Below are 25726 nucleotides of genomic sequence, written 5' to 3' on the forward strand. Positions count from 1 at the left end.
ACTTCAGGCAACTATTCTACCATCTCTGAGCTTCATATGTAAAATAAAGATGATAAAATACCTAGTTCATCAATTTGATATGGGGAATGAATGAAATACTGTAAAATTGTATAGATAATGAATGAATGTTAATGCATTCTCCCTTCCCCAACTAATGCATATGTTCTTTTTTTTTGCTGCTTTATTTTTTTAATTTAATTTTATTAAATTTTTAAAATAATGATTAAAAATCAATTTATTTTTTAAAATTTAATTTAATTTTATTTGCAGTGTTTTCAAAATTCATTGTTTATGTACCACACCCAGTGCATATGTTCTTTAAAAACAAGAATTGTACATTTTTTATATCCTCAGTGTTTTGTTCAAAGTCCCCAACAGATCAAATGCTCAGTAAATATTTGTTTGATAGATTGATGTTTGTCTAAAGCAGTGTCTAGATAAGCTGAATCATTTGCTTCTCTTTTGCAGTTTGCCCAGCTGGTGGCCATCTACAAGACATTGGGAGGAGAAAAGTTCCCACTCATTGAGCAGACATACTACCCCAACCATAAAGAGATGGTAGGTGATTGAGTGGGGACTTTAGTTCCTCTGCTGTTTACATTCTGAGCCACATGGGGATTATGGGGCCCTAAAGAGGGCCTCAGCATTTCAACCCCAGACACTCTGTTGGGATTAAACTATGGGGCTAGAGCAGCTGAATTTTAATTGATAACCCCTTGTTTCCAAAGTCTGGAGACCAAATCGCTAAGAGTAGAAATTTGGGCATTTTATCAAGTTGAGAAACTAATAAATCTGTGTATCAACAATCAGAGGATCCTCCTGTTTGGGGTTCTAGCCCTGGCCCTGCCACATATCACTGGACTAGTTAGATTCCCTGTGTGTGAGTTTCTCAATAGGAAAGTTCAATGGCATAATTATTCCTGACCAGGATATCTAATATGGTACTTATAAAAAGTAAGTGAGATTAGGTGATAGCCTTCTGGAAAAGTGTGAAGTACAACTCAGATGTAAGATGTTGTTCCTATAATTATTCACCAGCCCCTTCCATTCCTCTGGCTTCCTCAAGATTGACTGGGTTAACACTATGCCTTCTCTGAGGCCATGCTAGGATGTCAGAAGGAACAGAGAGATGGCATGGTTGGTGGTGAGGAGGCTACAACTAATGTTTTTTCTTTATGACCACCTCTTGCTCAACTCCCTTCTTCCTCTCTGTCCCTACATTCTCTGCCCCAGGCCTGCGTGGTCAGTTGGTGATCCTGCTTAACCCACCAATGGAGACTTTCTGCCATAGCATTCCAGTGTCATACTGTGGGACAGAGAGCCCTGCTCCAAAAAGGATCTCCATTGGAACCATTTCTGTGAATCAAGAACCTTCATTTGACATATTGGTCATAACCCTGCTTATTAGCAAACTACACACAAAAGATGAATAGTAAACTTGAGCCTTGAAAAGAACTACCTTATTCATCTTTGCCAGGGAGAGGCTCTGGAAATTTAAGCCCTCATCCTTCATAAATCCTTGAGATAAACATATGAGCTTTCTCTTTCAGGGCAAGCCAGGAAGCCTTGCAGAATCTAAGGAACCCTAAGGGCTCAGTACTTAGAGTTCTAAGTACTCTAATACACAGTGGTGGAGGGGAGTGAACTTTAGGGCAGACAGGGAGCAAAGCTGGCTTTTTTCCTGCCATAAAGTCTAGCAGGGCTGACCAGTGAGAACAGTTGTAACAGTTGCAAAATATGTTCCCCACCTACCATTTTTCTCCCCCAAGTGTCTTTGTGTTATTTCTCTCATGTCCTCTGTCCTAAAATTGGCCCTTGAGAAAGAACCTCCTAAGATCTCTCTGAGGTGTCAAAAGCTAAAGGGGAATTTCATCTCTACAAGAGAAAGGCTTTTTTGGCTTAAAAAAAAATTCTGAATTAGGAATAAAGACCTTAGTAATCTAGTAGAGAAGACTTTAAGAAATTGAGGAGAAGCTTTATGGACATCAGTTGAGGACATTAAAGATAGTTGACCTGGAGAGACAATACCTAAGTCTATTCTTGTCCAAAGAGTTATGTTAACTGGACCAGATTCTCTGCTAGGAATGGTATAGAGGAGATTATAGCATGTAGAATGAGGTTAAGCCATTGCAGGTCTCACAGTGAGTGACTGTATTCCCCCAAGTGTCTCCCCAAACAGAAAAAAGTATATGAGAGGATTAGGATGCGTAGGGACATGAGTAAAGGACATAAAGCCATAGTGGGTTGTTCATTTCATTCCTCCAAATCAGCTTGTTTCTGATTCTGTCAGCCCACCTTCTGGAATTGTACATCACAGTGCTACATTATCTCATATGTATAATAATCACCATTTCTCCCCTATCAGATCAGTTAAGAGAATAGTTCTGGCTTTCTCCTGGGGAGAAAAGGGAACAGTTCTGGCTTTCAAAAACAAACTAAGCCAAAATCAAAACTTTCAGTAACAGGTTTCTGTTACTAGCTAGCCTAAAAGGGTTTGGGACACAGGGGAGATGGGCTGAAGGCTGGCTAGAAAAGTGATGTTATTTTCTGTGGCCCTTGACAGGTGCTGGGCTGTCATTTGGACCCAAGCTGTAATATGCCCCATCCCTATCCTAGCACTAGCCAGACCATCCACTTGGTACTTTCCATTGGCTGGCAGTGATGAGGCAGATGGTGATAGCCAGAGCTCCACAGGGAAGGAGAAATGGCTTGGGCTTCAGGATGCTTGAAGGAGTGTGATGGTCACTGGCCCCTATTAGGGCTGTATGATGTCAACAAACTCCTTCCTGAGGGGCAGGCGGCCCTGGTACCAGCTGCAGGTGCCATCAGCATGCTTCATGCAGACATAATGCTGGGCCTGGTACCCATAGAGCTTCCGTTCCAACAGCCAGTCTGTCCAGAGGCACTCGTTGGGAGCTGAGATGGTACAGGGCACTGTATAGCAGGTGGTAATCTAGAGTCATAGCCACACAACATCAACGTGAGTATGGTGTCCTTTTTCCATTATTGCCTTTCAGACTCCTACATATCATTACAACCCAGCTCAAATGCCCCTGACTCCTGAAGCCTTTCCTAGTCCCTAAACTTCCTTCTGAGTTCCCTTTCCCCATCTCCTAATATACAGTATTGCCTCTCAAATGATATCTCTTGAGTCAGACAGGCCTGAGGTCATTGGTCCATCACTGACCTTGAGCAGATCACTTCTTACAGCATTGATTTCTTCACCTTAAAATGGAAATCTTAACTCTTCATAAATTTGTTATAAAGACTAAATTAAATATTTTAAGGAAATACATCATTACAGGGCCTGGCAAAAAGTAGACTCTCTAAACAGTAGCTATGTTATCTCGTTCTTTATATGATAGCCAAAATGTAAGTACTTTGAGATCATGAACTATGGGCCATGTTGCTTTTCCATCCCCAACTTAATACAGTGCCTGATCCATGGCAGATTTCAAATATAGTACAATAAGTGAATAAATGCATCCACAAAGGAAGGAATATGGCTGCAAGTCTCAAGACCCTTCCCTCAGCCCCAAAAGACCTTGCAAATGGATATTCCCTTACTTGGCAGCCACAGTTCAGATGGTAGTGGTGATTCAGACTTTCTCTCTGCAAAAGGGACAGGTTCTCCCAAGGTTCGATGTAGTTGCACAGATGGATGAAGACTTTTCCATCACTGAGGACCTGACCTTCAGGGGTAATGGAGGAAAACCTAGCATGAGGAATTTGCTCATGGAGCTCCAGGAGCCCAGGTCCGCAAAGAGACCAGAACTACAATTTCTTCAATGGCTTCTTGGTGGCAGTGGTGACATGGGGCTCAATGAAAGAACCAGGAAAACCTTTACAATTTTTATATCAAAGATATTAACAGATTATGTTTGTATGAGAGAATTGTGGGATGAAGGTCTTTTCCTTTAGTGGTGTAGAGAGAAAAACATGGACTTTAAAGTCAGACTGTGGACACAACTGCCTTCTTTTCTCTCATTTACAGCCATGTGACCTTAAGAAGGTCACATAACTTCTCAGCTCAAAGTATGAAAGTAGTAAGTTGTTGTCAGGATTAAATGAAAGAATGTCTGTAAAGTTCCCAGCACAGCTTGGGCCCACAGAAGGTTCCATAAATAATAGGTCCCTTACTTTTTCCAACCCTTCCCAGTATCTACATAGCCTGGTATCCTGCCCCATTGATACCTATCTTGGTGAGTCTCTCCTCTTCCCCATAGGAAAGTGTCCCCTCTTTACTTATCAAAGTCTTTCCTAACTTCCAAAGGCCCTTTTCAGTACCACAGTGTCCTCAGAGCCATCTCTGACCCCCTAGCCCACACTTCTCTTAGAACCTTAGTCACTCAATTATTCACTGAGCAACTACTACGACTTGGTACCCAGAAATTCAGAAATAAATATGACAGAATCTCTTCCCCCAAGGAGCTTAATAACCAGTAGGGCAGATAGGTAAGTAGGCAAAAATTATACTGTTGTGTGATTATGTATAAGATGCAGTATAAGAATGAACAAGGCACAATTATCTACATCTGTGGAAGGGGTGTGGGGCAAGGAAGGTGTCTCAGAGGAGCTGATGCTTGTATTGGTCTTTGAAAGGGTGGATAGGAGTTCCCCTGTGAGACAAATGAGGGAAAGGACTTCTGAACATAGGGACTACCCTGTGCAGGGTGGAGGGGCACAGCCCAGCAGAACACTTTCTGCAACTGCAAGTAGTTTAGTTCAGCGCTGGGGGATATGAAGAGTTGGGAGCTGTTACCCACACTTGGCTGAAGATAAAGCTGGCGAGGTCAGCAGTGTTCTGGTTACAGGGGCTTTCAACATTAGACAAAAGAGCTTGTGTCTTCTCCTAGAGAGCATGGGCACCACTGATGACTTCTCAGTAGACTTGTGTTTTTTTTTGTTTATCCCCACTCACAGTTAAGACTTGATGTTTTTGAGGGCAAAGAACATATCTCCTCCTCCCCTGATGCACCACGGTGCTGGCAGAGGGCTAGGCATACAGAGTGAATGAGGTAGCCTTGTCTGCTAATCCTGGGACATGAAGGGCTCAGTGACATGCTCTGCCTCTGTCTCTCCCAACCATAGGCTCCCAGATCAACATAATTCTACATCCTTAGGTCTGGCAAGCCCCTACCAGTGTGACTTCTAATAGCTATGATTTCTCAAGAGCCAAGCTTGGACCTTGAGCTCTTTGAGGACTGTGACTTGTCACTGAGTCTCCATCCTCCTGCCCAAGGCCTGGCAGTGAGTAGGTGGTCTTTATTGCTGAATGGATGGACAGATGGTGGAAATTCCTTCTGTTATCCCCACCTGCTGTGTTGTTGTTGTTGTTGTTTTTCCTTGCCTTCTTTCCAAATATTTTTCTTCTTTTAGGGGCAATTTAGGTCGCACTTACAGAGTGAAGCTTCCCTAATTGTTTACAATCACACACTTACCCCTTTCCCCTGAACTTCAAAATAATTTAATATTGCATTCATTCACTTATGTAGTCATAATCTTGTGTGGTTTCTTAACTGTCCTGTCCCAACCAATGGAGTATGAAGGCCTGCCTGGGCCCAAGTTCATAGAGACTTGTTAGACTTGTTAGACTGAAGGCTCCTGTTAGGGCCTGTGCTTTACTATACCCCCAGTATATGACCTGTGATGTGATTTAGCAGAGTCTCATTATTAGCCAATATCATGACCTAATGTAGCTATCTAAAATTAATGCCACTGTGACTATAATATGTGTGTTGGGGGGCAAGGTTGACATGCACAATCCTCATTTACTCTGTGAATCAAGACATCACCTGTAGTGTAGGGAGTTTAGGGACCTGTGCTAGGGGAGAGACAGGCTCTATCCCATTTGATAAGGTGGTCAGGCTAGGAAGGGGTCTGGGAACCATGGGCAGCAGACCTAGAGCTAGAGTGCCCATGTTTATGGTCCTTGGGCCTCTGAAGGATCATCATGGGCAGAGGGCAAAACTGAACCCACAAGGGGCAGTTTCAGAGGAGTGGATTTTTGGTTCAAGATATCAAACTTACATCAATTAAAACTGTTTAAAAATGGGACCAGCTGCCTGAGCCTGGAAGAGCAGCCTGTCCTTAAAGTAGTGAAGCAGTGGCCAAGATCACTGTAACGAAGACTCTAGCATTGAAAGGAAGGTTACCACAGCTCCTCCCAACTCAGAGGCTGGCTCTTAGGAACGCAGCTATGTTTTCTGCCCAAGAAAATGCCACCTAGCTCAGCTTGCTGCCCAAGGACAGCCCTGGCTCCTTCTCTGTCCTAAGGAGGACAGAGACTATTAGGGTTGCTTGTTGGTCTTCAACTTACCAGTCAAAAGATATTGCTTCTGACTGTTAGCTTCTAGTTTCACACCACAGAGGGAGGAATCAAAAGGTGTATAGATATACTGAACATCCTTGAGTTTCTCAAATCCTTTAAACATCTGAAAGGCAATAACAAAAGAAAAAGCAGTATGTTGGGTCAGTGAGTATACTTTATATCTTAACAGGGAAAAAAATCATTTCTCAATCTAAAAGAAATTAAGCAAAAATCTAGTAGGATTTGGTACACACAGATGGCCCAACTGGGTCATTTCTATCTTTAGAAAAATCTAAACCTTAGTTTAATTGGGTGGAATACCTCTAGTAGCCCCACGCACAGGCAGCTGTAGGAATGGATGGACACTAAGGCCTGTGGGCCCTGCTTGCAAACGTCAGCGACTTCCACTTCAGCGTCAATACCCCATGATCAATGAGCCAGGTTACCTGCCAACCAGCCCCCCTCCCAGTACACAGACCCCACTCCTCCCAACAGCCCAAGGAATTCGAAGCCCTGTCCTGTTCCCCATGTACCTTTATCTGTTTGATTTCATACCGGATCATTTTTTGAGTGTCAGCAGGGTCTGTGCTAGCAGGAACTACCTTCTCACTGGAGATTTTGGCCCGAATGGCTGCATAAGAAGAGAAAAGAGGGGACCTTCAGCAACCTGTGGGAGGAGTTCATCTGGGATCTGGATGACCTGGACCCCTGGAGAATTTTATAGGGGAATTCTGGGTTTAGGTCTTGCTGGATTGTGAGGGGAAACATGTGTAAAAGTGTGGACCTGGAAACTCATCCTCCACAATTGCTTGAAGTTTCAAACTCCTCAGGTGTACTGGATCCTATGATCTCTATACTTTACCTGCTCGATTTGAGAGTCTAATTCTCCATAGCTAGACTGCAGTGGGTTGGAGGTGGGCATCAGGGTAGAGGAAGGAGGGAGGAACCCCTTGAGGACAGTCAGTTTGCAGTCATCTACCTGTATAGCCTGAGGCCTCAAGAGAGCCTACCCAAAGCTGATATTGGTAAATGGTTATTGAATTAATACCTATATTCTGACCCTATACAGAGGTAGTTTGTCTCTTGCCATTTTGGATGTTAATCAAAAACTGGTTATAAAATTCTTTCTATGTGCTTGGCCCAACAGTAGGTACTAGGTCCATAAACATAATTAAGATAAGGTCCCCCGTCCTGCAGAACTCTTGGTCTAGTAGAGAATACACTTACAAAGAATAACAGCACAGTATGCTGGGAGTACAAAAATTTTTGTTAGAGATACCATGGAAGCACCAAGAAGTCAGGAAATGTTCAAAGAAGAAAAGATACCTGAATAAGACCTTGAAGGATGAATAGGAGTCTGCAAGGAATTTAAGGAGAAGGGGAAGGTGCATTTCAGGCCGAGAAAAGATCAAGAACAAAAGGTTTTTGGTGGGGAGGGCAGTGCATGGAGTAAACATCAGTTATAGGCTTGGACACAGTGGGATGTTTATAATGAAAGCCCAGTCCTCTGGCTCCTGTCTCCCCCTCCCTGCATCCAGTAGTTCAGAATATCCAGCCCCTGGATAGCTCCCCGTGACTTCTTGTTTAAGTCCGGTAATTGCAGTAGGCAGAGGTGAGGGGGTCGCTAAGGGGGTCCCTTTCATTTCCTTGCAAGTCAGCCAGGCTTTGCGCTTGCAAGGTTGCTATGGCACCAGCCCTGCCCGACCCATCAGCCCCAGTGGGAGGTAACTGGTGCAGCATTTGATCTCCCTTTCCCTCCAGACTCCAGGTCTATAGCTCACCTCAGCCCCATAGCAAACCCACACAACCACCCCCTGCTGTGGTCCTCTCCAGCCTCTGGACTCACCAAGCGCCGAGTGGCAGACGTGCTGCTGGGGGTGTGCAGGGGCACAGCTGCATGCCTCAACCATACCCGGTGGCCGCAGCAGTGCCAGCAGCCGCAGCAACAGCGCCCAGCTTGGCGCGGTCCGGGGGCTCCAGGGCATGACACTGCAAAGCCCTGACTGTGCCTGTGGGGACTGTCTGACCAAACCGGCCCTCCGGGGCTCATCCAGAACGTGTCGTGCCCCTGGCCCCAGGCTTTTTGAGGTGGACCTAGGGCCAATCCCGCCCAGATGGGCTCCTCCCTCCTTTGGCTATAGGCCACCCACGGCTGTAGGACCCACAGCCCTCCTGACTGGCAGGCTCAGTAAAAGGAAGAGGGAAGCCAGGAGAGAGGCCCCTAGTCTGTTTCCCTGCCTAAGCAATCCAGCCTTATAGAAGCAGAGTAAAAAACACTGGGAAAGAGAATGGTGTCAAGGCAGAAAGACAAGTGCAACAAAGATAAAGGCATGAGGGCAGAAAGATCGATAGGCTGTGATTCACACTGAAAGAACAAGAGTGAGGAGAGGCACAAACAGAAAGTGAGACAGGCAGAGTCAGAGAGAGGCAGACAGAATTACAACAGGCAAAAGAGACAGTGACAGAGAGGACCGACCCCTTGCTGAGCTCCACACTGGGAATGAGACAAGCTACTCAGGGCTTCTTTCAGCTGCAGGAAGTGTTTTCAATGCCCTATTTATGAGGCTCCAAAGCAACAGCAAACAGTAATGGAATAGGACAGAGAAAGTTGGGGTGTGTGTGTGTGTCTTGGCGCTGTCAGCTGGGGGGTGGGGAGAGATGTCAGAGAAAGCAGCCTGTGCTTTAGAAACTCTTTCCCATATCCAGAGCCTCAGACTCTGCAGATGGCTGAAGACAGTGCTCTTCGTGGGGGCTCAAAGCACAGGATATCGCATCACTTAGGGCAAACCTTCAAACACTGGTTCCTATCTCATATCATTAGTCACTGGACTGACTATACCTTGTCATAGAAGGTGGGACAGCTCAGAAAATAAAGAAGCAAGGCACATGGGGGTCACTGCAGCCAGAGCCTTGTCTGCTCTGTTTGACAGAGCATAGTGCTCCAAGTCTCCAAATACAAAGAAACCCAGGAGATTATTGTAGGATATTTCCACACAGTGCTGGACTAGAAGGTAGAAGGCTGGGTCCTGATTCTGTCACAAGGTAGCTTTGCAATTTTTGCCTCTCTGGGCCTCACTTTCTTCTCCATTAAATAGGCTTGAACGTGTTTCCAAGGCCCTTTGATGCTCTTTGTCCCAGCTTCAACTGGCCTCAGCCAGGAATATTGAATTCCTCCGGTCAGGTATTCCCAGCATCTGGTCACACCTCGGATTCCCACGGGAATCTGCCTTTTTATCAGAGTTAACTTCAGTTTTTTCAAAAGACATCTCATTTTGTTGTGGTAGTGATGTTTGAAAAGAAGGAAATTGAAAGAGAGCTGAGTCTGAGTTAGAAAGATGAGATTTGATGACCAAGTTGATTCTTCATATAACACCCGAACCAAAATAGAGCCTGATGTATTTATTATTGGACAGACCCCCAAAAGCATCCAGTCCAGTCTCTTCATTTGGCAAATGTGAAGACAAAGCCTCAGTGAGGTTAAGTGACTTACAAAAAGCTAATGGCTAAGACTAGAATGCAAGTCTGCTGACATAACAGTGTAGTGCTTCTTCCACTCCACCATAGTACTTCCTTCATCACCACTTTGTAACCAGTTGAAATGCTGCCTTTGGAAGGTAGTTCTTCTTTTAAGTTTCTATTGTCCCTCTGTTAAAATATGGCTACCTCAGGATAGAGTTTACACTCTTAATGGTGCCTTTACATGTTGAATTCTTAAGTCAGATCTCTTCCAAACCCCAAACTGGGCAGAAAGAGGCCTTAGCATCCTAAGCTGTGTTTGGTGTTGAGTTTGAGGTGTTGGTGAGCAGTGACAGCATTGTGAAAGTGAGGGAGAAAACCCAGGTTCAGTGTAGGAAGCTGTATGTTTGAAGGGGAAGGGGAGGGTACTAAAAGGTACATGACAAAGGGGACATTAAGATTCCAAAGATACATTTCTTTTTAAATTGAGGTTTACTAAGATACAATTTTCTTACAACAAAATTCACCCTTTCAAAGATGCTTTTTTTTCTTTTTTCCTTTTCCCTTACCCTTCCCTTTCCCTTTCTCCCCTCCTCTCCTCTCCTCTCCTTTCCTCTCCTTTCCTTATCTTTCCTTTCCTTTCCTTTTCTTTGGCTAAGGACTGGTCCTGCCTAGGATTTGTATAATGCAGAGAATATTGAAGCAATGAATGTTAAAGGTATAGAAAGTACTGAGTGGCAGAGCAGGTTTCTTGCAGTTCTGGTAATTGTATGCTGTGACCTCAGGCAAGTCACTCTCACTCTATGGGCCTCAGGGTTTTTTGTTTGTTTGTTTGTTTTCTGCATTTCCCACAGAATATTTATTTATTTATTTATTTATTTATTTATATTAACATATAATGTATTATTTGCCCCCCGGGGTACAGGTCTGTGAATCATCAGGTTTACACATTTCACAACCCTCACCATAGCACATAGCCTCCCAATGTCCATAACCCAGCCGCCCTATCCCTACTCCCCTATCCCCCCAACAACCCTCAGTTTGTTTTATGAGATTAAGAGTCTCTTATGATTTGTCTCTCTCCTGATCCCATCTTGTTTCACTTTTCCCTCCCTACACCCCATGGTCCCCAGTCGTGCCTCTCAAATTCCTCACATCAGAGAGATCATTTAATTGCCTTTCTCTGGTTGACTTATTTCACTCAGCATAATACCCTCTAGTTCCATCCACGTCATTGCAAATGGTAAGATTTTGTTTCTTTTGATAGCTGCATAGTATGCCTGGGTGTGTGTGTGTGTATCACATCTTCTTTATCCATTCATCTGTTGATAGACATCTAAATTCTTTCCATAGTTTGAGTATTGTGGACATTATTGCTGTAAACGTTTGGGTGCACGTGCCCCTTCGGATCCCTACATTTGTATCTTTGGGGTAAATACCCAGTAGTGCACTTGCTGGGTCATAGGGTAGCTCTATTTTCAACTTTTTGAGGCAACTCCATACTGTTTTTTAATCTGTAAAAACAAGTAGGTTGGACTAGTTCTTTAAAGGACCCTTCCAAGGGTATTACCAAGAAAATATTTGTATGATGCCATAGAGAGTGAGGCACACTCTGACCAGTTCATTCCTTTCTCCTCTGCTTTCAGCTGACACTGCCCACATTCCCTGTGGTGGTGAAGATTGGCCATGCTCACTCAGGCATGGGCAAGGTAAGGCCATGGTAAAGGTTTGTTGTGCTTTGGGGTTGAGGCCAAGGAGGGCACTTTTTAGAGAGCCTGCTTATGGACTATTTTGCCTCATTTCTCCATGAATTCTTTCCAAGGAGTTGATTTGGCCCCTCTGAATTATGAGTGTTACCCAAACAGACCTCTTCCAACCTGCTTGTAAGGCCACTTGCTTGGGCCCTTGGGCCCTTTCCCCTCTTTGAGGGGAAGCTAGAAAGAAAGTGTATCCTAGGGAGATGTGGCATCCAGGTTTACATCTGGATGAATAACATCTTGATGGGTATGGAGGCTCAGAGCTCTTGTGACTCTCAGTATATGTGTTTGTATGTCTCCTTTTCTCCTTCTCTGCCTTGCTCCAATGTTAGGTCAAAGTGGAAAACCACTACGACTTCCAGGACATTGCTAGTGTGGTGGCCCTCACCCAGACATATGCCACAGCAGAGCCTTTTATTGACGCCAAGTATGACATCCGGGTCCAGAAGATAGGCAACAACTACAAGGCTTATATGTGAGTGGGGCCGGAGTGCCAGCAGATACTCTTCACTTTCTCCTCAGCCCAATGGAAAATCTGAGCCTCCAGGTAGCAGCCAATTCTCATTTAACCTCATCTGGCCCAAAAGGCAGAGACCAGAGAGAGGGTGCCTTTCAAGTCAGGGGCTCCCAGTCTGAGTTCCTTTCAAGTCAGAAGAGGACCAATGAACTAAGATGAGAAATAAAATTAATATTTATTTTCACTAGCCTCTAAGTGAAATTTGACATCTCCACGGTTATAAACCATGGCAACAGGCTACAGTAGTAGCAACAGCACATGTGACTTAAGCTAAAGGTAATCACAGACATTTTTGATTCATATTGCAGTTATGACTGATATCTCTAAATACCAATTATTTTTATCACTACTCAAGAATCACGGTAGTTGTTGCTACTCAACTACATGGTAGTTGTTAGACCTGTCACTGCAAATAGTTTTGTTATTTACAAAAAGATGTATTTTTTTTACTAATCACAGATCTGTTTAAGATTTTGATAACTATTTTTATAATTATTTTAAAAATTGGTTTCTTTGTTATCTTATGTACTTTATTTTAAACCTTTACGACTCTTACGTATTTTTGTACATTGAAAGGAATCCATAGAATTCACCGTTATCAGAATTCAGAAAAGATTAAGAAACTCCTAATGAAAATGTATCACCCTAAAAACATGCCAGAGCATAAAAAACCCAGTGGTTATAAGAATAGGTAACTTCGGGGAGCCTGGGTGCCTCAATGGGTTAAGCCTCTACCTTTGGCCTGGGTTATGGTCTCAGGGTCCTGGGATTGAGCCCTGCATCGGGCTCTCTGCTCAGCGGGGAGCCTGCTTACCCCTCTCTCTCTGCCTGCCTCTCTGCCTACTTGTGAACTCTCTCTCTGTCAAATAAATAAATAAGTCTTTAAAAGAAAAGAAAAGAATAGGTGACTTTGACTTCTCCACATGACTGTGTCCATCTGCCAGAATACAAAGTTAAAAGTTTCCTCCATCTGACTTGAAAGAACAAAAAGATTTCTGGATGACCAGAAATCTATATAAATCTTCTATAATATACATGCAAATAGCTTACAATTCCAATTTTGAAAAGATGAACTTCTCACTTTTTAAAATCTGCAGGGTAGTATTTCCTATAAAAACAAGAACATTCTAATATATGAATTTGGTCTTGGCCACTCGGCATTTGAGTAGACTTTAAGACTGAGTGGATTCCCTTTCCCTTGCTCGTTCATTTCCATTGTTCTTCTGTCTCCCTCTTCAGTGTTTGTACTCCCCCACCTCTGGAATTAGTTAGGAGCTCTGCCCCCCTTTACAAACCTCTGGGTTAGCCTCTGCACAAATGGGAATTTCTGTCACCTTCCTCTGAGCTCCCTGGGCAGGAACAGTGAAATCACCCCTAAAAGCATGCGCAGCAGCAGGCACAGAGTAAGCACTCATTAAGTATTCAGGGAAGAACCCTTGATTAAAACCGAAGAATAGAATCTTTTTTACTTTTTTACTAGATTACTACTTTTTTTTCAAGTTTATTAGTTTTAATTTAAAGTCTTGCTGCTTCAAAAAGGAATTTAGGGTTGTTTTAAAATTGTACGCAATGTAAGACAAGATAATTTAAAAGACCATTATAAAAAGCAGCTAAAAGAAGCAGAAAATTCAGTATGTGTAAGCACCTAGGAAAGCAGATTTCCCATCCTTTACTTTTAAAATCCCCTAAGTTAAAATAATAATGATAATAACAAAATAAAAGACAAAATCCCCTAAATGAACACAAAATGTTTATGACAGTAGAGCAAGAGTGTCTTGATCCTTAAAAGGAGATATCTCATTTTTAAAGGTTAGGATTTCTAAAAGTAATTTCAAAGAAGCATAAGAAAAGAGAATCCTCTAATACTGATTAAGGGTGGGCTACTGAAGAAACTTTAAAAAACATTTACTTTCTTTAATTTGCAAGGGACAGTTATTCAGGTCCTCTTGGCTCCTCTTCCCCAAACTTTGAGCTATCCCCTTGCTTTCAGAAGGAATTGACCTGGTAATAGCCAAGATATGGTTTGAGAGTCTTCCCTACTCCCTTAGCTCTCACTCTGGAGTTTCAGACCAGCCATATTTGGTAGACAGAGGGTATTTTTCCTGCTCTACTCTCAGTAGGTAATAATGTGCATCCCTCTGTGGAGGTCAGATGACCTCCAAGTCCTGAAAGGTAGTTGAGCTGTTCCTGAGTGGCTTCTAGGTGCCCGATTCTCCCCCTGCTCCAGTGGCCTATATGGATCTGTGCCCTGCATCTCATTGTTAGAGAAAGGTGTGAAGTGTGAAGGACATTATTACTATTCACTCAAAGTTTCCAAAACCCTATTATATACCAATGCCCTGTGCTGGGGACCTAGAAGTGAATGACTCTGTCCCTGCTCTTGAAGAGCCCAACCTGGTCACAGGAACACACTCATAAATCATCAGTGTTAGAAGGACAGTGTTATTTTTATTATGATCTATTTTTGTGTCTCTACTCAGATTTTGCAAGCCACTCATCTGTTAATTGTTTTTTTTGTTTTTGTTTTTGTTTTTGTTTTTTTTTATAAAGTAGGCAGTGTGGTATAGGGGGAGCACAGCGCAATGAGGGAACAGAGAGTCTTGGAATTTTTTTTTTTATCTAATGTCTAATTTGACTGGATATACAACTTTGGGCAAGTCATTTAACCTTTCTGAGTCTTAATCTCCTTGTCTATAAAGTTGGGGTGAGAATGTCAGCCTGCTCTGAACAGGGGTTTGCACTCTGGTGAGGGGTTTATGGGGGAAGAACACTGGCAAGCAGTCACTACTGTACAAGAGTGAGGGGTTGTTAATACCTATCAGTTGACTCACTGGGTCACCTCAGGGCTCTGAAAACTAGCTGTATATCTAGGTTTATCAGTGTCTGAGATCAGACCTCTGGGGTAGGTACTCCTGGGAACTGCTGAGTAGAGACTACTACATGCATCCAGTCTCCACATGGTAGCAAGTGACAAGGATAGCACGTGAACAGCTCTGTCAGTAGTGTGAACAGTGCTTTTCTATCCCCTAGGCTATCCTCTTCCTCTTGACTGTGTCTGAGTGAAGACTCATAATTAGGAAGTCCTATTTTTGGTGTTTTACAATTTATTTAAATCTGTATCAATTGATCTTTATAACAACCTTGTGTTTACACAGGGATAAGAGGCTCAGAGAGGTAAAGTGATTCACCCATGGTCACCCACCCAGTCAAGAGAAAATCCAGAACTAGAAGCAAGGTCAGCTACCTCCTATTTAGTCTAAGACTAGTTGACCCTAACACCTGCTCACAGTTGGAGAGGGTGCAGAGGGCATAGCAGAGAGGAGGTTGATGACTTGATTCAACAGAATTTGATGGACAAGGCAACTTAAGCCTGAAGAAGTTAACTGACTTGTCCAGAGTCACATTGTTAATACTGTAGGCTCTTAGAAATTAACTGTTGAATGAACAAATAAATGAGCTAGTAAGGAAGCCATGAGGAGATATTCACAAGAGTCCTGAGAGTGTCCCTAGGATCAACAGAATTCAGTTTGTATATACCCAGTCAGCCCAGATAAGTGGGTAGGCTGCTAGTAGTTTATGACTTGTGGACCTAAGACTTAGCTCAAATAACTAATATTAAAAAATAGATATAGGACTGGAAGTGAGGTTCAGGAGAGCAAGTGTTCATCTGGTTGAAAAGATTAGGGAAGGCTCCATAGAGCCACAGCAGTCTGGGCTGGACTACAAAGAGAAGAAGGACATTGAGGGTAGGGGTTGGCAGGGCAGCCAGGTTCTCAGTTCAGCAGACAGGTGCCTGGGCTACTTCTGCAAGAAGCAGGTGAGGAAAGCAGCAGTTAGCTCAAATTCTGGGAAGTTTCATGCCCCCCTCTTGCTCGTGTGGCTCACTGCCTATCCTATCCTTGTGGGACCTTGTTGCAGGAGGACATCGATCTCAGGCAACTGGAAGACAAACACTGGCTCTGCAATGCTGGAGCAGATAGCCATGTCAGACAGGTGAGTGAGAGAAGGAGTCCACTCCCCAGCCCAGCTTCCATGGCTAAAGAGGTATAAAAAATGAGCCCTGCCCAAAGGAAGCCTCTAATCAGGACAGAACACAAAGAGCCAAGCCAAGCCAACACAAAGAACACAAAGAGCCTTGTTACACCAGGTAACAAGATCAGGCAGGACTGGGTTATATGCTAAATTATGAAGATAAAGACTGGACATGATGTAGAAGCTCCAAGAAAGGAGCAGTTACTCTGCACTGGAAAAGCCAACGAAGGCCACCTAGAGTATGTGAGACCTGCTTTAAGCCTGGAAACATAGGTTCAATCTGGAGTTCAAGTGAGAGAGCACTGTAGAGAGGGTAATATGCTTGACAGGGAGAGGAAGGGGTGGGATGGTAGAGATGGAGGCACCAAGGAGATCATGAGTAGCAGGTAGGCTTGATATGAGCTAACACCCCAGCCTCAGAACACCTTCCCATCCCTTCCAGGTACAAGCTGTGGGTAGACACCTGCTCTGAGATGTTTGGTGGCCTGGACATCTGTGCTGTCAAAGCTGTACATGGCAAAGATGGGAAAGACTACATTTTTGAGGTAAGTCTGGCCCAAGGAATATCTCAGTAAGAGACAACACCCAAGGCTAGAAGCCAAGCTCTTAGCTTGAGAGCTATGTGGGTGACCCAAACTATGTTTAGATCAGAGTCTTTCAGGCCGGGGGATGGTTCCCAGACAACACAACCAATGGATGTGCATAGTGAAATACCTCCACCAGCAGGGAGCTGTTTCCAACCAGCTAGGCTGACCCATGCTGGGTAAGAGTTGGCACATTTGGGTTCCTGGGGTCCTAGCCTAATGCTATTCCCCTGGGAAGACTGTAGTGATTTACCATTTTGGGTCTCAGAAATTTGGACTTGGGAATCATTCGGTTCAATCTGCTCATTTTGCAGATGAGAAAACTAAGGCCTAATGCCATAAGCATGTGTTCAAGGCCATGGAGTGAATCAGTGTCTCAGCCTGGGCTAGATAGAGCTCAAGTTTCCTAGTTACAGGAGATTTTTTTTTTTAAGATTTTATTTTAATTCCAGTTAGTTAATGTACAGTGTTAATAGTAGTTTCAGGTATACAATGTAGTGGTTCAACACTTGCATGCAACATTTGGGGTTCACTACAAGTGCATTCCTTAATCCCATACCCTTTTTAAACCATCCCCACACCCTGCCCTCTGGTGACCATCAAATTATTCTTTAGAGTTAAGGGTCTGTTGATTGATTTGCTTCTCTCCTTTTTTCCCCTTTGTTCCTACGTTTCTTAAATTTACACAGGAGTGACATCATATAGTATTTTTCTCTGAATGACTTATTTTACTTCTGTAATACTTCGTAGCTTCATTTATAACCTTGCAAATGGTAAGATACCATTCCATTTTTATGGCTGAGTAATATTAATATACATATGTATACTATACATATAATCTATATATATGCCCACACACCACTTTGTCTTTAATATAAATGTGAATCTATTTCAGGGTTTTCTATACTGTTCTACTGATTTATGTATCTATTTTTATGACAGTACCATACTATGTTGATCACTACACCCTGGTTTTGTTTTATTTCTTTTCAGTGTTCCAGAATTCATTGTTTATGCACCACACCCAGTGCTCCATGCAGTACGTGTCCTCCATAATACCCACCACCAGGCACAGGGGATTCTTAGCATCTCTCTGAGCCTTGGAGATACTTTACTCAGCCTGGTCCTCTAACACAATTTGCTGACTCCCTTTTCCCCAGATTAAAGGGAAAGTCGGTAATAATATGAATCCTTCACTCATATTCCTGCCCAGTCTTACTGGGAGCAGGAAAGGCTCCTTGCCAGGAGTTGGTGGTGTTGGCAAAAGATTAGTGTCAGGAACCCAAAGTGGGCTTCAGAATCTACTCCATGATCTACTTGGCACATAGCATTCTAAATAATCACACCCCCTCTCTCAGTGGGGCTCAGTTTTCTCATCCATAAATGAGAGTTGGATTACAGAGTCTGTTATCCTAGTTAGCCAGCTATCCACTTCCTAACGCAGGAAAACAGTTACCTGGACTTTGAGGTATGGGAAGAATCAGGATGGTGGTGAAAAGGGAAGGCATCCCAGGTCATGAGCAAAAGCAGAAATCTAGTTGTTTAAAGGGCAGACTGTGTGGAGATAAAAACTGCATGGGTGAAAAGTCCCAGAGATGAAAACTGGCTACTCCTAACTAGAGAGTTAAGGGAATGACCTCCATGTATTCCTGCTTTCCCTGCCTACAAATCTCTAAACCTTGCTGTCTCCCTTTCCCTACCACCTTCAGCCATGAATCTTGTATACTCTACTGAGCCCTGGCCTAGGTGAAGTCTTGGGGGGAAGAGCCAAAGCAAAAGTTTGCTGGAGGGGGAGACTAAGGTCCTAATTCTGCACAGGAACATGCTTCTAACTGAAGATAGGAACACCAGTTTCATCCCCAATCTGTCCCAGATGCCTTAAGTTCTATTCATTCTGAAAGTAGGCCTTTGATTTTTCCAGCCCCTTTCCTAACCTGGGCTACATCTTCTACCAGGTCATGGACTGCAGTATGCCACTGATTGGTGAACACCAGGTGGAGGACAGACAACTTATCACTGAACTAGTCATTAGCAAGATGAACCAGCTGCTGTCCAGGACCCCTGTTCTGTCCCCTCAGAGACCCCTAACCACCCAGCAGCCACAGGTAAGCAGGAGGAAGAGACTGGAGACCCAAGAACCATTCCCAAGCCCACTGCTGTAGACTGTGGTGGCTCCAGGATAGAGGAGCCTTCTCTTTAGCAGTCTGCAATATCAGCTATAGAACTGACCAGTTCTATAGATCCAGTACTTACTGGTTCTCTTCTCTCTGAACTTGAAGTCTCTGGGGAACCAGAGCCCATTTCTCTTGGGATACTCCCACTTTTAAATGGGAAGTCTCTGAGGAAGGGCTGGGTCAGACCTCTTACCAACTGTTCACTGTCTATGAGGGGTCTGCTGCATTTGTGGAGAAAAAAGGGTGTTTATCAGAAATCTGCTGGCTTAGAGAGAAGAAAGGGTCAGTTCCCTCATTCTGGAAGAGAATGATGAGGTAAAACTCAAATTAGAAATCTGCTTTCCTTCCTAAGGGAGAGGAGGAAGTTTTCTTCAGTTGACTATGGTGTGTGACTCAAGGCCAGTCACATTCACAGTGGCAGTATCCCAGATGCCAAGTCTGGTAGGAAATCCACACTGAAGTTTTTGTGGCTCAGGCCCTGTGGCTCTAGAAGAGGCCAAAGAAAAGCAGGGGTCCAACGTCTTAAGTCCCATCTAGGAGATATCTCACTTTGCAAAAATGTCCCCCAGCTTTCTTCTCACTGAACTTTTGCATAATGAAGTGGTAAGAGCTTGGGACAAAGAATCCAAGAACTGAGTCCTAGTCTAGCTGTTCTCCCCTAAACAGCTGTGTGACTTTGGGGGGAAATTACTACCTTTTCTAGGCCTCAAGTTTAATTACTTAACATAAAAATCTCTCAAATCTTTCTTTCAAAATCACACTTCAAACAGTTAAGGAGATAGAATAGAATGGTGATTTCAGAGTGTGGACTTTGAAAAGAAAACTATTGAAGTTTGAATCCTGGACACTCCATTTTATTGGCTTTGTGACCTTGGATAAAGTACTTATATGTGGCTCAGCAGAGATGACAATGGCACCCCTCTCCTAGGGTTATTGTGAGAATTAAATGAAGAACCTAAAATATAGTGTATATATATATAGTGTATCATAAATGCTCAAAAAGGTTGCCTATTGTTATTAAGTAACTAAGCAGCCTCAGGGCTTAGGTTCCCTACAACCTCTGGCTTCAAGATCATCACTCCCTTTTCTGAAGATCAGTGCCTTGCTGCGATTATACTACAACCTCAGAAGCCAAGTAATTGGAGTCTGGAAATCCTTTAGTAAGAAAGAAGAAAAGGAGTGGGGAGGGGAAAAGAGTATAAGCCAGCCTGGATTATGGCATAGAAGCAAATTAGTTCTTATCATTTGAATGTCACAGAACCATAGCATAGGAGCATAGTTGATATTCATAATAATGGACCTGAACCATAAAGAACAGCTTTAAAAAAAAGAAAAAGATTTTACTTATTTATTTGACACAGAATGAGAGAGAGAGAGAGATCACAAGTAGGCAGAGAGAGAGGGGGTAAGCAGGCTCCCCGCTGAGCAGAGAGCCCGATGTGGAGCTCAATCCCAGGACCCTGAGACCATGACCTGAGCCAAAGGCAGAGGCTTTAGCCCACTGAGCCACCCAGGCACCCCAAGAAACAGCTTATTTTAAGTCAGTATTCCACATGTTGTTTAAGAAAACTAGTAATATAATGTATAAGAACTATTTCTGTAGAAATGACTAAAATAGGGGTGCCTGGATGGATCAGTTAGTTTAGTGTCTGACTCTTGATTTCTTTTTTTTTTTTAAGATTTTATTTGAGATTTTATTTAAGATTTTATTTGACAGAGATCACAAGTAGACAGAGAGGCAGGCAGGGGTAGGGTGGGGGGTAAGCAGGCTCCCCGCCAAGCAGAGAACCCAATGTGGGGCTGGATCCCAGAACCCTGGGATCATGACCTGAGCCGAAGGCAGAGGCTTTAACCCACCAAGCCACCTGGGCGCCCTCTGACTCTTGATTTCGGCTCAGTTATGACCCTTGGGTCTTGGGGAATCTGCTTTAGGATTCTCTTCCTCCATCTGTCTTTCTTCCCTCTTCCACCCCGAAATCAATAAATAAATCTTTTTTCTTTTCTTTTCTTTTTCTTTTTCTTTTAAGAAATGACTAAAATAAGACAGTGTGACAATTGGTAAGTCATTTCTTTCTCTGGATCTCAGTTTCTTCACCTATGATATAAAATGGATCTAAATACCTTTTCAGCTCTGAAAATTTCTTTGAGTAGAATACTTCCATCCCTACTCATGCTAGATAAATGGGAGCTCCTGGGCTAGTAGACTTACTTTGGGCATCCAAGTTGAGAGTAGCCCCCTGCTATGGGATGCTATCATACATTAGCTCGTATGGGTGTTTTGTACCTTCTGTAGCTGGCTCATATGTGTCAAACCTCCAGGCAAGTACAAGAATCTGTTTCTGTACATCAGGAATGTTAGTCACCAGAGAATTATAGTAGGGTAGTTAAGAGAACAAAAATTAATTGTTTGTTAGAGATATAAGCCCATTATTTAAATGTTGTACTTCACAAGAGGTGCTAAAAAAAGATTTTCCTGGTTAAAAAAATATCAGACCTGTGGTTAGATTTCATGATTTTGTAAAGCTTAGGGATTAGCAGATTGTTGCTTGTCCCTGCCCTAGAGGAAGAGTGATAGCCCTTTTCTTCCCTTTAACCCTGAGAAATACAGAGAACATCTGGTTGCCCCTTAATGAATTTATGACAGAGTAAGACAGCCCAATGCTACCCAGGCGAAATAAACAAAAATAGGTTGTTCTGGGATTCTGTGAGGATCCCTTAAGTACTTTTATAAATAGAAGTGTGCACAAAACTTTCTTGGCCTTCTACAGGGAAGTCATTTTGAACTAGAATGCAGAGGAGACCTGAATTCAGCCTTGTCCTTACCATCCACCAAATGACGTTGGGTAGATATCTTCCTGTTTCTGTGTCTCAGTGTTTTCATATGTAAAATGAAGGACTGAACAAAAAAACTAAAAACAAAAAAACTAATGTCTTTTTTGAACAAAAAAAAAATGTCTTCTAGCAATGAAATTTAAATTATACAGAAATGATATCTGTAACATAAAAGTTCAGTGACAAATCACCAAAAAAACTGCCCCCCCCGAAAGCGTTAGCTTTTCTTTGGGACAGTCCCCTTACTTTGCAAGCATTACATAGTGCAACTTAAATATTCTCAAGAAAAGTCTAGAATGTATCCAAATCAGGTCAAGAAACATAGTAAGGAATGAGCTTTTCTAAATATAGGAGCTCGTGCAACAATCCCTTGTAGTAAAGTCAGACTGACTGAAGGATAAGCTTTTCCCTGCTCAGGATCACATTCAAAACTACAACATGATATTGTGGAAAGCACACTGTACCGGGAGTCAGAATACTCATCGGTTATTCTTACTCAGTGATAACGTTATGTGACCTCGGGTAAGTCATTCCCTATCTCTAGACCTCTGGTTCCTTACTTAAAGAATTAAATTGAATCAGATGATATCTAGATCCCTTTTATTTCTAAGGTCACATGAAACCTGGTCTGCCCAATTGCAGTCTGAGAGTACAGTCCTCTACAAGACTGCCCTCATTCCTGACATGAACAGGAAGTTCAGAGAGTTCTTAAGAAATCTCTGGAAAGTCTCACATAATTTACCTCAAGCTATTATACTCACAGTTACATTTTAGGAAAGGATACAGATCAAAAATAAAGGAAGATGCACAGGTCAGAGTCTGGGAGTGTTCCATACATGAAGATTCCATTGTCCCAACCTCCCAGCATCCATATGTAATAGTACACATGGTGCCAATCAGGGAAGCTCATCTGAGATTCAGTGTTCACAGTTTTTATTGGCTTTCATGTCATAGGCATGCTTGATTGATCACCTCCTTGAAATTGGTCTCTAGTACCCCCATCCATGAAAGTCAGGTTAATACCATGTGGCCCCAGGGACCACTGTGAGTCACCTCATCAGCTTATATTATGTAGTGTGGTCTGAGGGCCTCTCACCCACAAAGAAAAGACACTCCTATTACTCAGGAAATTCTAAGAATTTAGACTTATCTCCCAGGAGTTGGGGAGAAAAGGCCAGATTTCTCTTTGGGCAAGGCCAGAGTCTTTACTATACACATGATTAAATTAATTTTAGCAAATGTCTCTTAAATACTCTTAGCCCTTGGTACACAAGGGTGATGCCCTTTTTCGACTGTGTTTCTGCTGACTAGCACAGGCTAGCTCAATGTATGTGCTTAAAATTGGTTTAATAGACTTAGGGCTACAGTGATGAATGAGATACTGTCTCTGTCCAAAAATTGTTTATATTCTAAATTGAAATCGTGGCTGAATTCACAGAGTCATCACCATTCATCAGACAATACCTTCTTGTATTCTCTGTTAGTTTCCTCCTGAACCTTGTGCTTTGACTTTAGGCCATCCTAAAGACAGGAAGTATACCACAGTCTGTCACATTTGGCAGAACACTGCAACTTGGGCTTGAGGTCATGACTGTACTGATTGTATTTCTACCTCCCATTTCTCCCTGATGATAGCCCATTTCCACTAGTTATGATTGAGGAGACATTTGAGTCATGCTGGCTCCAGGGCCATAGAGCTGTCAGACTCGATTACTTCCATATTTCCAATATTACATCTGCCAGTTTATCTGGATCTTAAGCCACATGAATCTCTTCTAAGCCCCACCCTCCACAGGTGATCTGGGTCCCACCTTTTTTTTTTGCTCTCACATTATCCCTCTCTTCTCCATCACTGATTTCTTCTTTTTGAGAGGATCACATCCATCCATAAACATCTCCCATTTAGAATAATAAAGTAAAAGCCAATCCCACTGAAATTGCTCTTGTCAAAGTGACTCCATGTCTAGTTCTCATCTTCATTTTCCCATGTTCTTATCTTGCATGATTTCTCAGTAGCTTTGATGCAGTTCCCCCCCCCCCCCCCCGCCCTACTCTCCTTCTTGAAACATTTTCCTTTCTATGCCTCAGTGATTCTGTTCTTGCCTGGTTTTCATTCCGCCTCATTGGTTTCTTCTCACCTCCTTTGCTGGCTCCTCCACTTCTGCTAAATCTCCACATATCAGTGCCTTAGAACTTGGTCTATGTACTTTCCTTGGTGATCTCAATTAACCCACACCTATCTGCTGCCCTGACCACTCCTTGAACTCCAGATTCACATTTCTAACTCTTGCTTGACATCTTTATTTACATGTCTAGAGGCATCCTAATATAAGATAGCCAAAGCAGAACCCTGTAAATTTTTGACCTCCTTTCAGTTTTCCCCAAGCAATTCATGTAGGACCCTACCTGCCTCTTTCCCTTCCTACCATCCTAGCTCTTTCTCACTGGTAAGGGCCTTCATATGTGCCGTATCCTCTGTCTGAGATGCTCTTCCCCTTGTTTTTGCATGGCTGGCTCCTTCATGACAGTATAACTGAAATTTCCTCAAGCATCTAATCCAAAATTTCCATCTAATAACTGACTACCGCCCCTGCTTCTTTAATTTTCTGCATAGCACTTACTAACAGCTTAAGTCATTCCCATCTATTTCTTTCTTTGGCTCTTCCAGTAGAACGTAAGCATCTTCCAGTAGAACGTAAGAGAACAGGGTCTCTTCACTGCTATATCTCTAGTGTCTGCAGAGTAGCTAGCACCTAGTAGCCATTGAATACATCACGGATGTACTAAAGAGGGTGCAGTCAGTCATCAGGAGGAGAGTTAAACAGCAATAACAAAACTATGTCTTCCTGCTTTTTATTATGATCATGTGATAGCAATTCTATGCAAATGACAGTGATTAAAATACTCCTTCTACACAGACAAACTATTGCCCTTCTCCTCCCCTAGATATGGCATTGCAGTACATATTTATTGAATGAGTTACTAGATGGAATAATTGTCTTTAACAGCCCTTGCAGCATATTGGAGTTGGTGTTGAGATCCAATGAGCAATTTTGGTAGTGTACAAATGGAAGGGATACAAACCAAAGGGTATTACCTGGGTCCCAGCCAGAACTCTGCATGGTGCGCTGAGCCCTTAGCTGCTGTCACTAAGTCACATTCCATTCCTCACAATCAAGCCCCTCTTGCTGGCTCCTTTCTTCTGTGGCTTTGGCAGCTCAGACTGAAAGAGCTTCTGGCCGAGTCACAAGCCCTAAGAGCTATTCCTTGCCCAGTATTCTCAGTCAAGACCAGGATAGACGATGACTAGTTATTTATCTACCTTTCTCTTTCTCCCTCTCTCTCCTTGCCTGCAGCTCCACCCTTACAGCTTTCATTTCTCTCACTCTAGAAGAGGCCCTTAGTGTTGGTTGAGGGGGAGATTAGTAGAGGGCACACCTTGCCTTATTGTCAGCCAGTCCCCTAGCCAGAGATGGATTAATTATAGAAAACAAAGAGCAAAGTCATTGAGATGGGCCCAGGCTAGCTGCTTGCCCAATTCAAAGGGGTAGGGATGGGGGCTGTAAGAAGCACTGGCTATGTAGCTGAAAGTAGGAAGGTGAGTCGCAAAGCCTTATCTGGCTAATGACAACTTAGTCTCAGCCTAGCTGGACTGCCCCCTTTGGAGCTGCCCTAAGAGTTGGTCAGGACAAGTGACTCCATCAGCTCTGAAGTGCTTCAAGGGAAACTGTTCTCAAGGTGGCAGTGACACCTGGTGGCCAGTGATGGCCAAAGCCTCCAGGCTATATACCTTTGAAACCTCCCTACAGGCTCTGCTCTCCCATCCCCCACACACCTTGGGGGTCTGTCTTCTGGGATCTGAGCTGGGCTTTATAACCCAGGGCTCTAGAGTGGTGTATGCTGCTCCTGAGACTCTCGGGAATCAGGGAGAGAACTTCAGGTAGAAAAGCTTTTAAGTCATGCCCGTAGAGGTGGCATCCTGGTGCTCTCCTTTGTGTGGCTAATCTTTTTTCATTTCCCATTACACTGTTTCCATTTTTGTTATTTTCCTATAAAGTCTTCCA

General features: G+C 43.2%; 2 protein-coding genes across 4 annotated transcripts in view; one reads left to right on the forward strand and one right to left on the reverse strand.

Moving 5' to 3' along the window:
• SYN2 (synapsin II) overlaps positions 1-25726 on the forward strand; it is a 210345-nt gene that overhangs the window by 168199 nt on the left and 16420 nt on the right. For 2 of the 3 annotated variants that reach the window (XM_013052398.2, XM_045063325.1), the window contains exons 5-10: positions 469-558; positions 11413-11475; positions 11856-11998; positions 15959-16033; positions 16515-16617; positions 18612-18761. In XM_013052398.2, coding sequence (XP_012907852.2) covers positions 469-558; positions 11413-11475; positions 11856-11998; positions 15959-16033; positions 16515-16617; positions 18612-18761 — 624 coding nt within the window. The remainder of the gene's footprint in view (positions 1-468; positions 559-11412; positions 11476-11855; positions 11999-15958; positions 16034-16514; positions 16618-18611; positions 18762-25726) is intronic. The other variant, XM_045063324.1, reaches the window with a different exon arrangement.
• TIMP4 (TIMP metallopeptidase inhibitor 4) lies at positions 235-8829 on the reverse strand. Its single transcript, XM_004738547.3, has 5 exons — positions 8157-8829; positions 6844-6941; positions 6320-6434; positions 3568-3692; positions 235-2953 (listed from the first exon to the last, which is right to left on the reverse strand). Exons 1-5 carry the CDS (start codon positions 8293-8295, stop codon positions 2756-2758), a joined length of 675 nt encoding a protein of 224 aa, XP_004738604.1. The 5' UTR covers positions 8296-8829; the 3' UTR covers positions 235-2755.

The sequence above is a fragment of the Mustela putorius genome, unplaced genomic scaffold (genome assembly GCF_011764305.1).
Source record: "Mustela putorius furo isolate JIRA1106 unplaced genomic scaffold, ASM1176430v1.1 tig00003850_pilon_pilon_pilon, whole genome shotgun sequence".
Taxonomy (NCBI): Eukaryota; Metazoa; Chordata; class Mammalia; order Carnivora; family Mustelidae; genus Mustela; species Mustela putorius.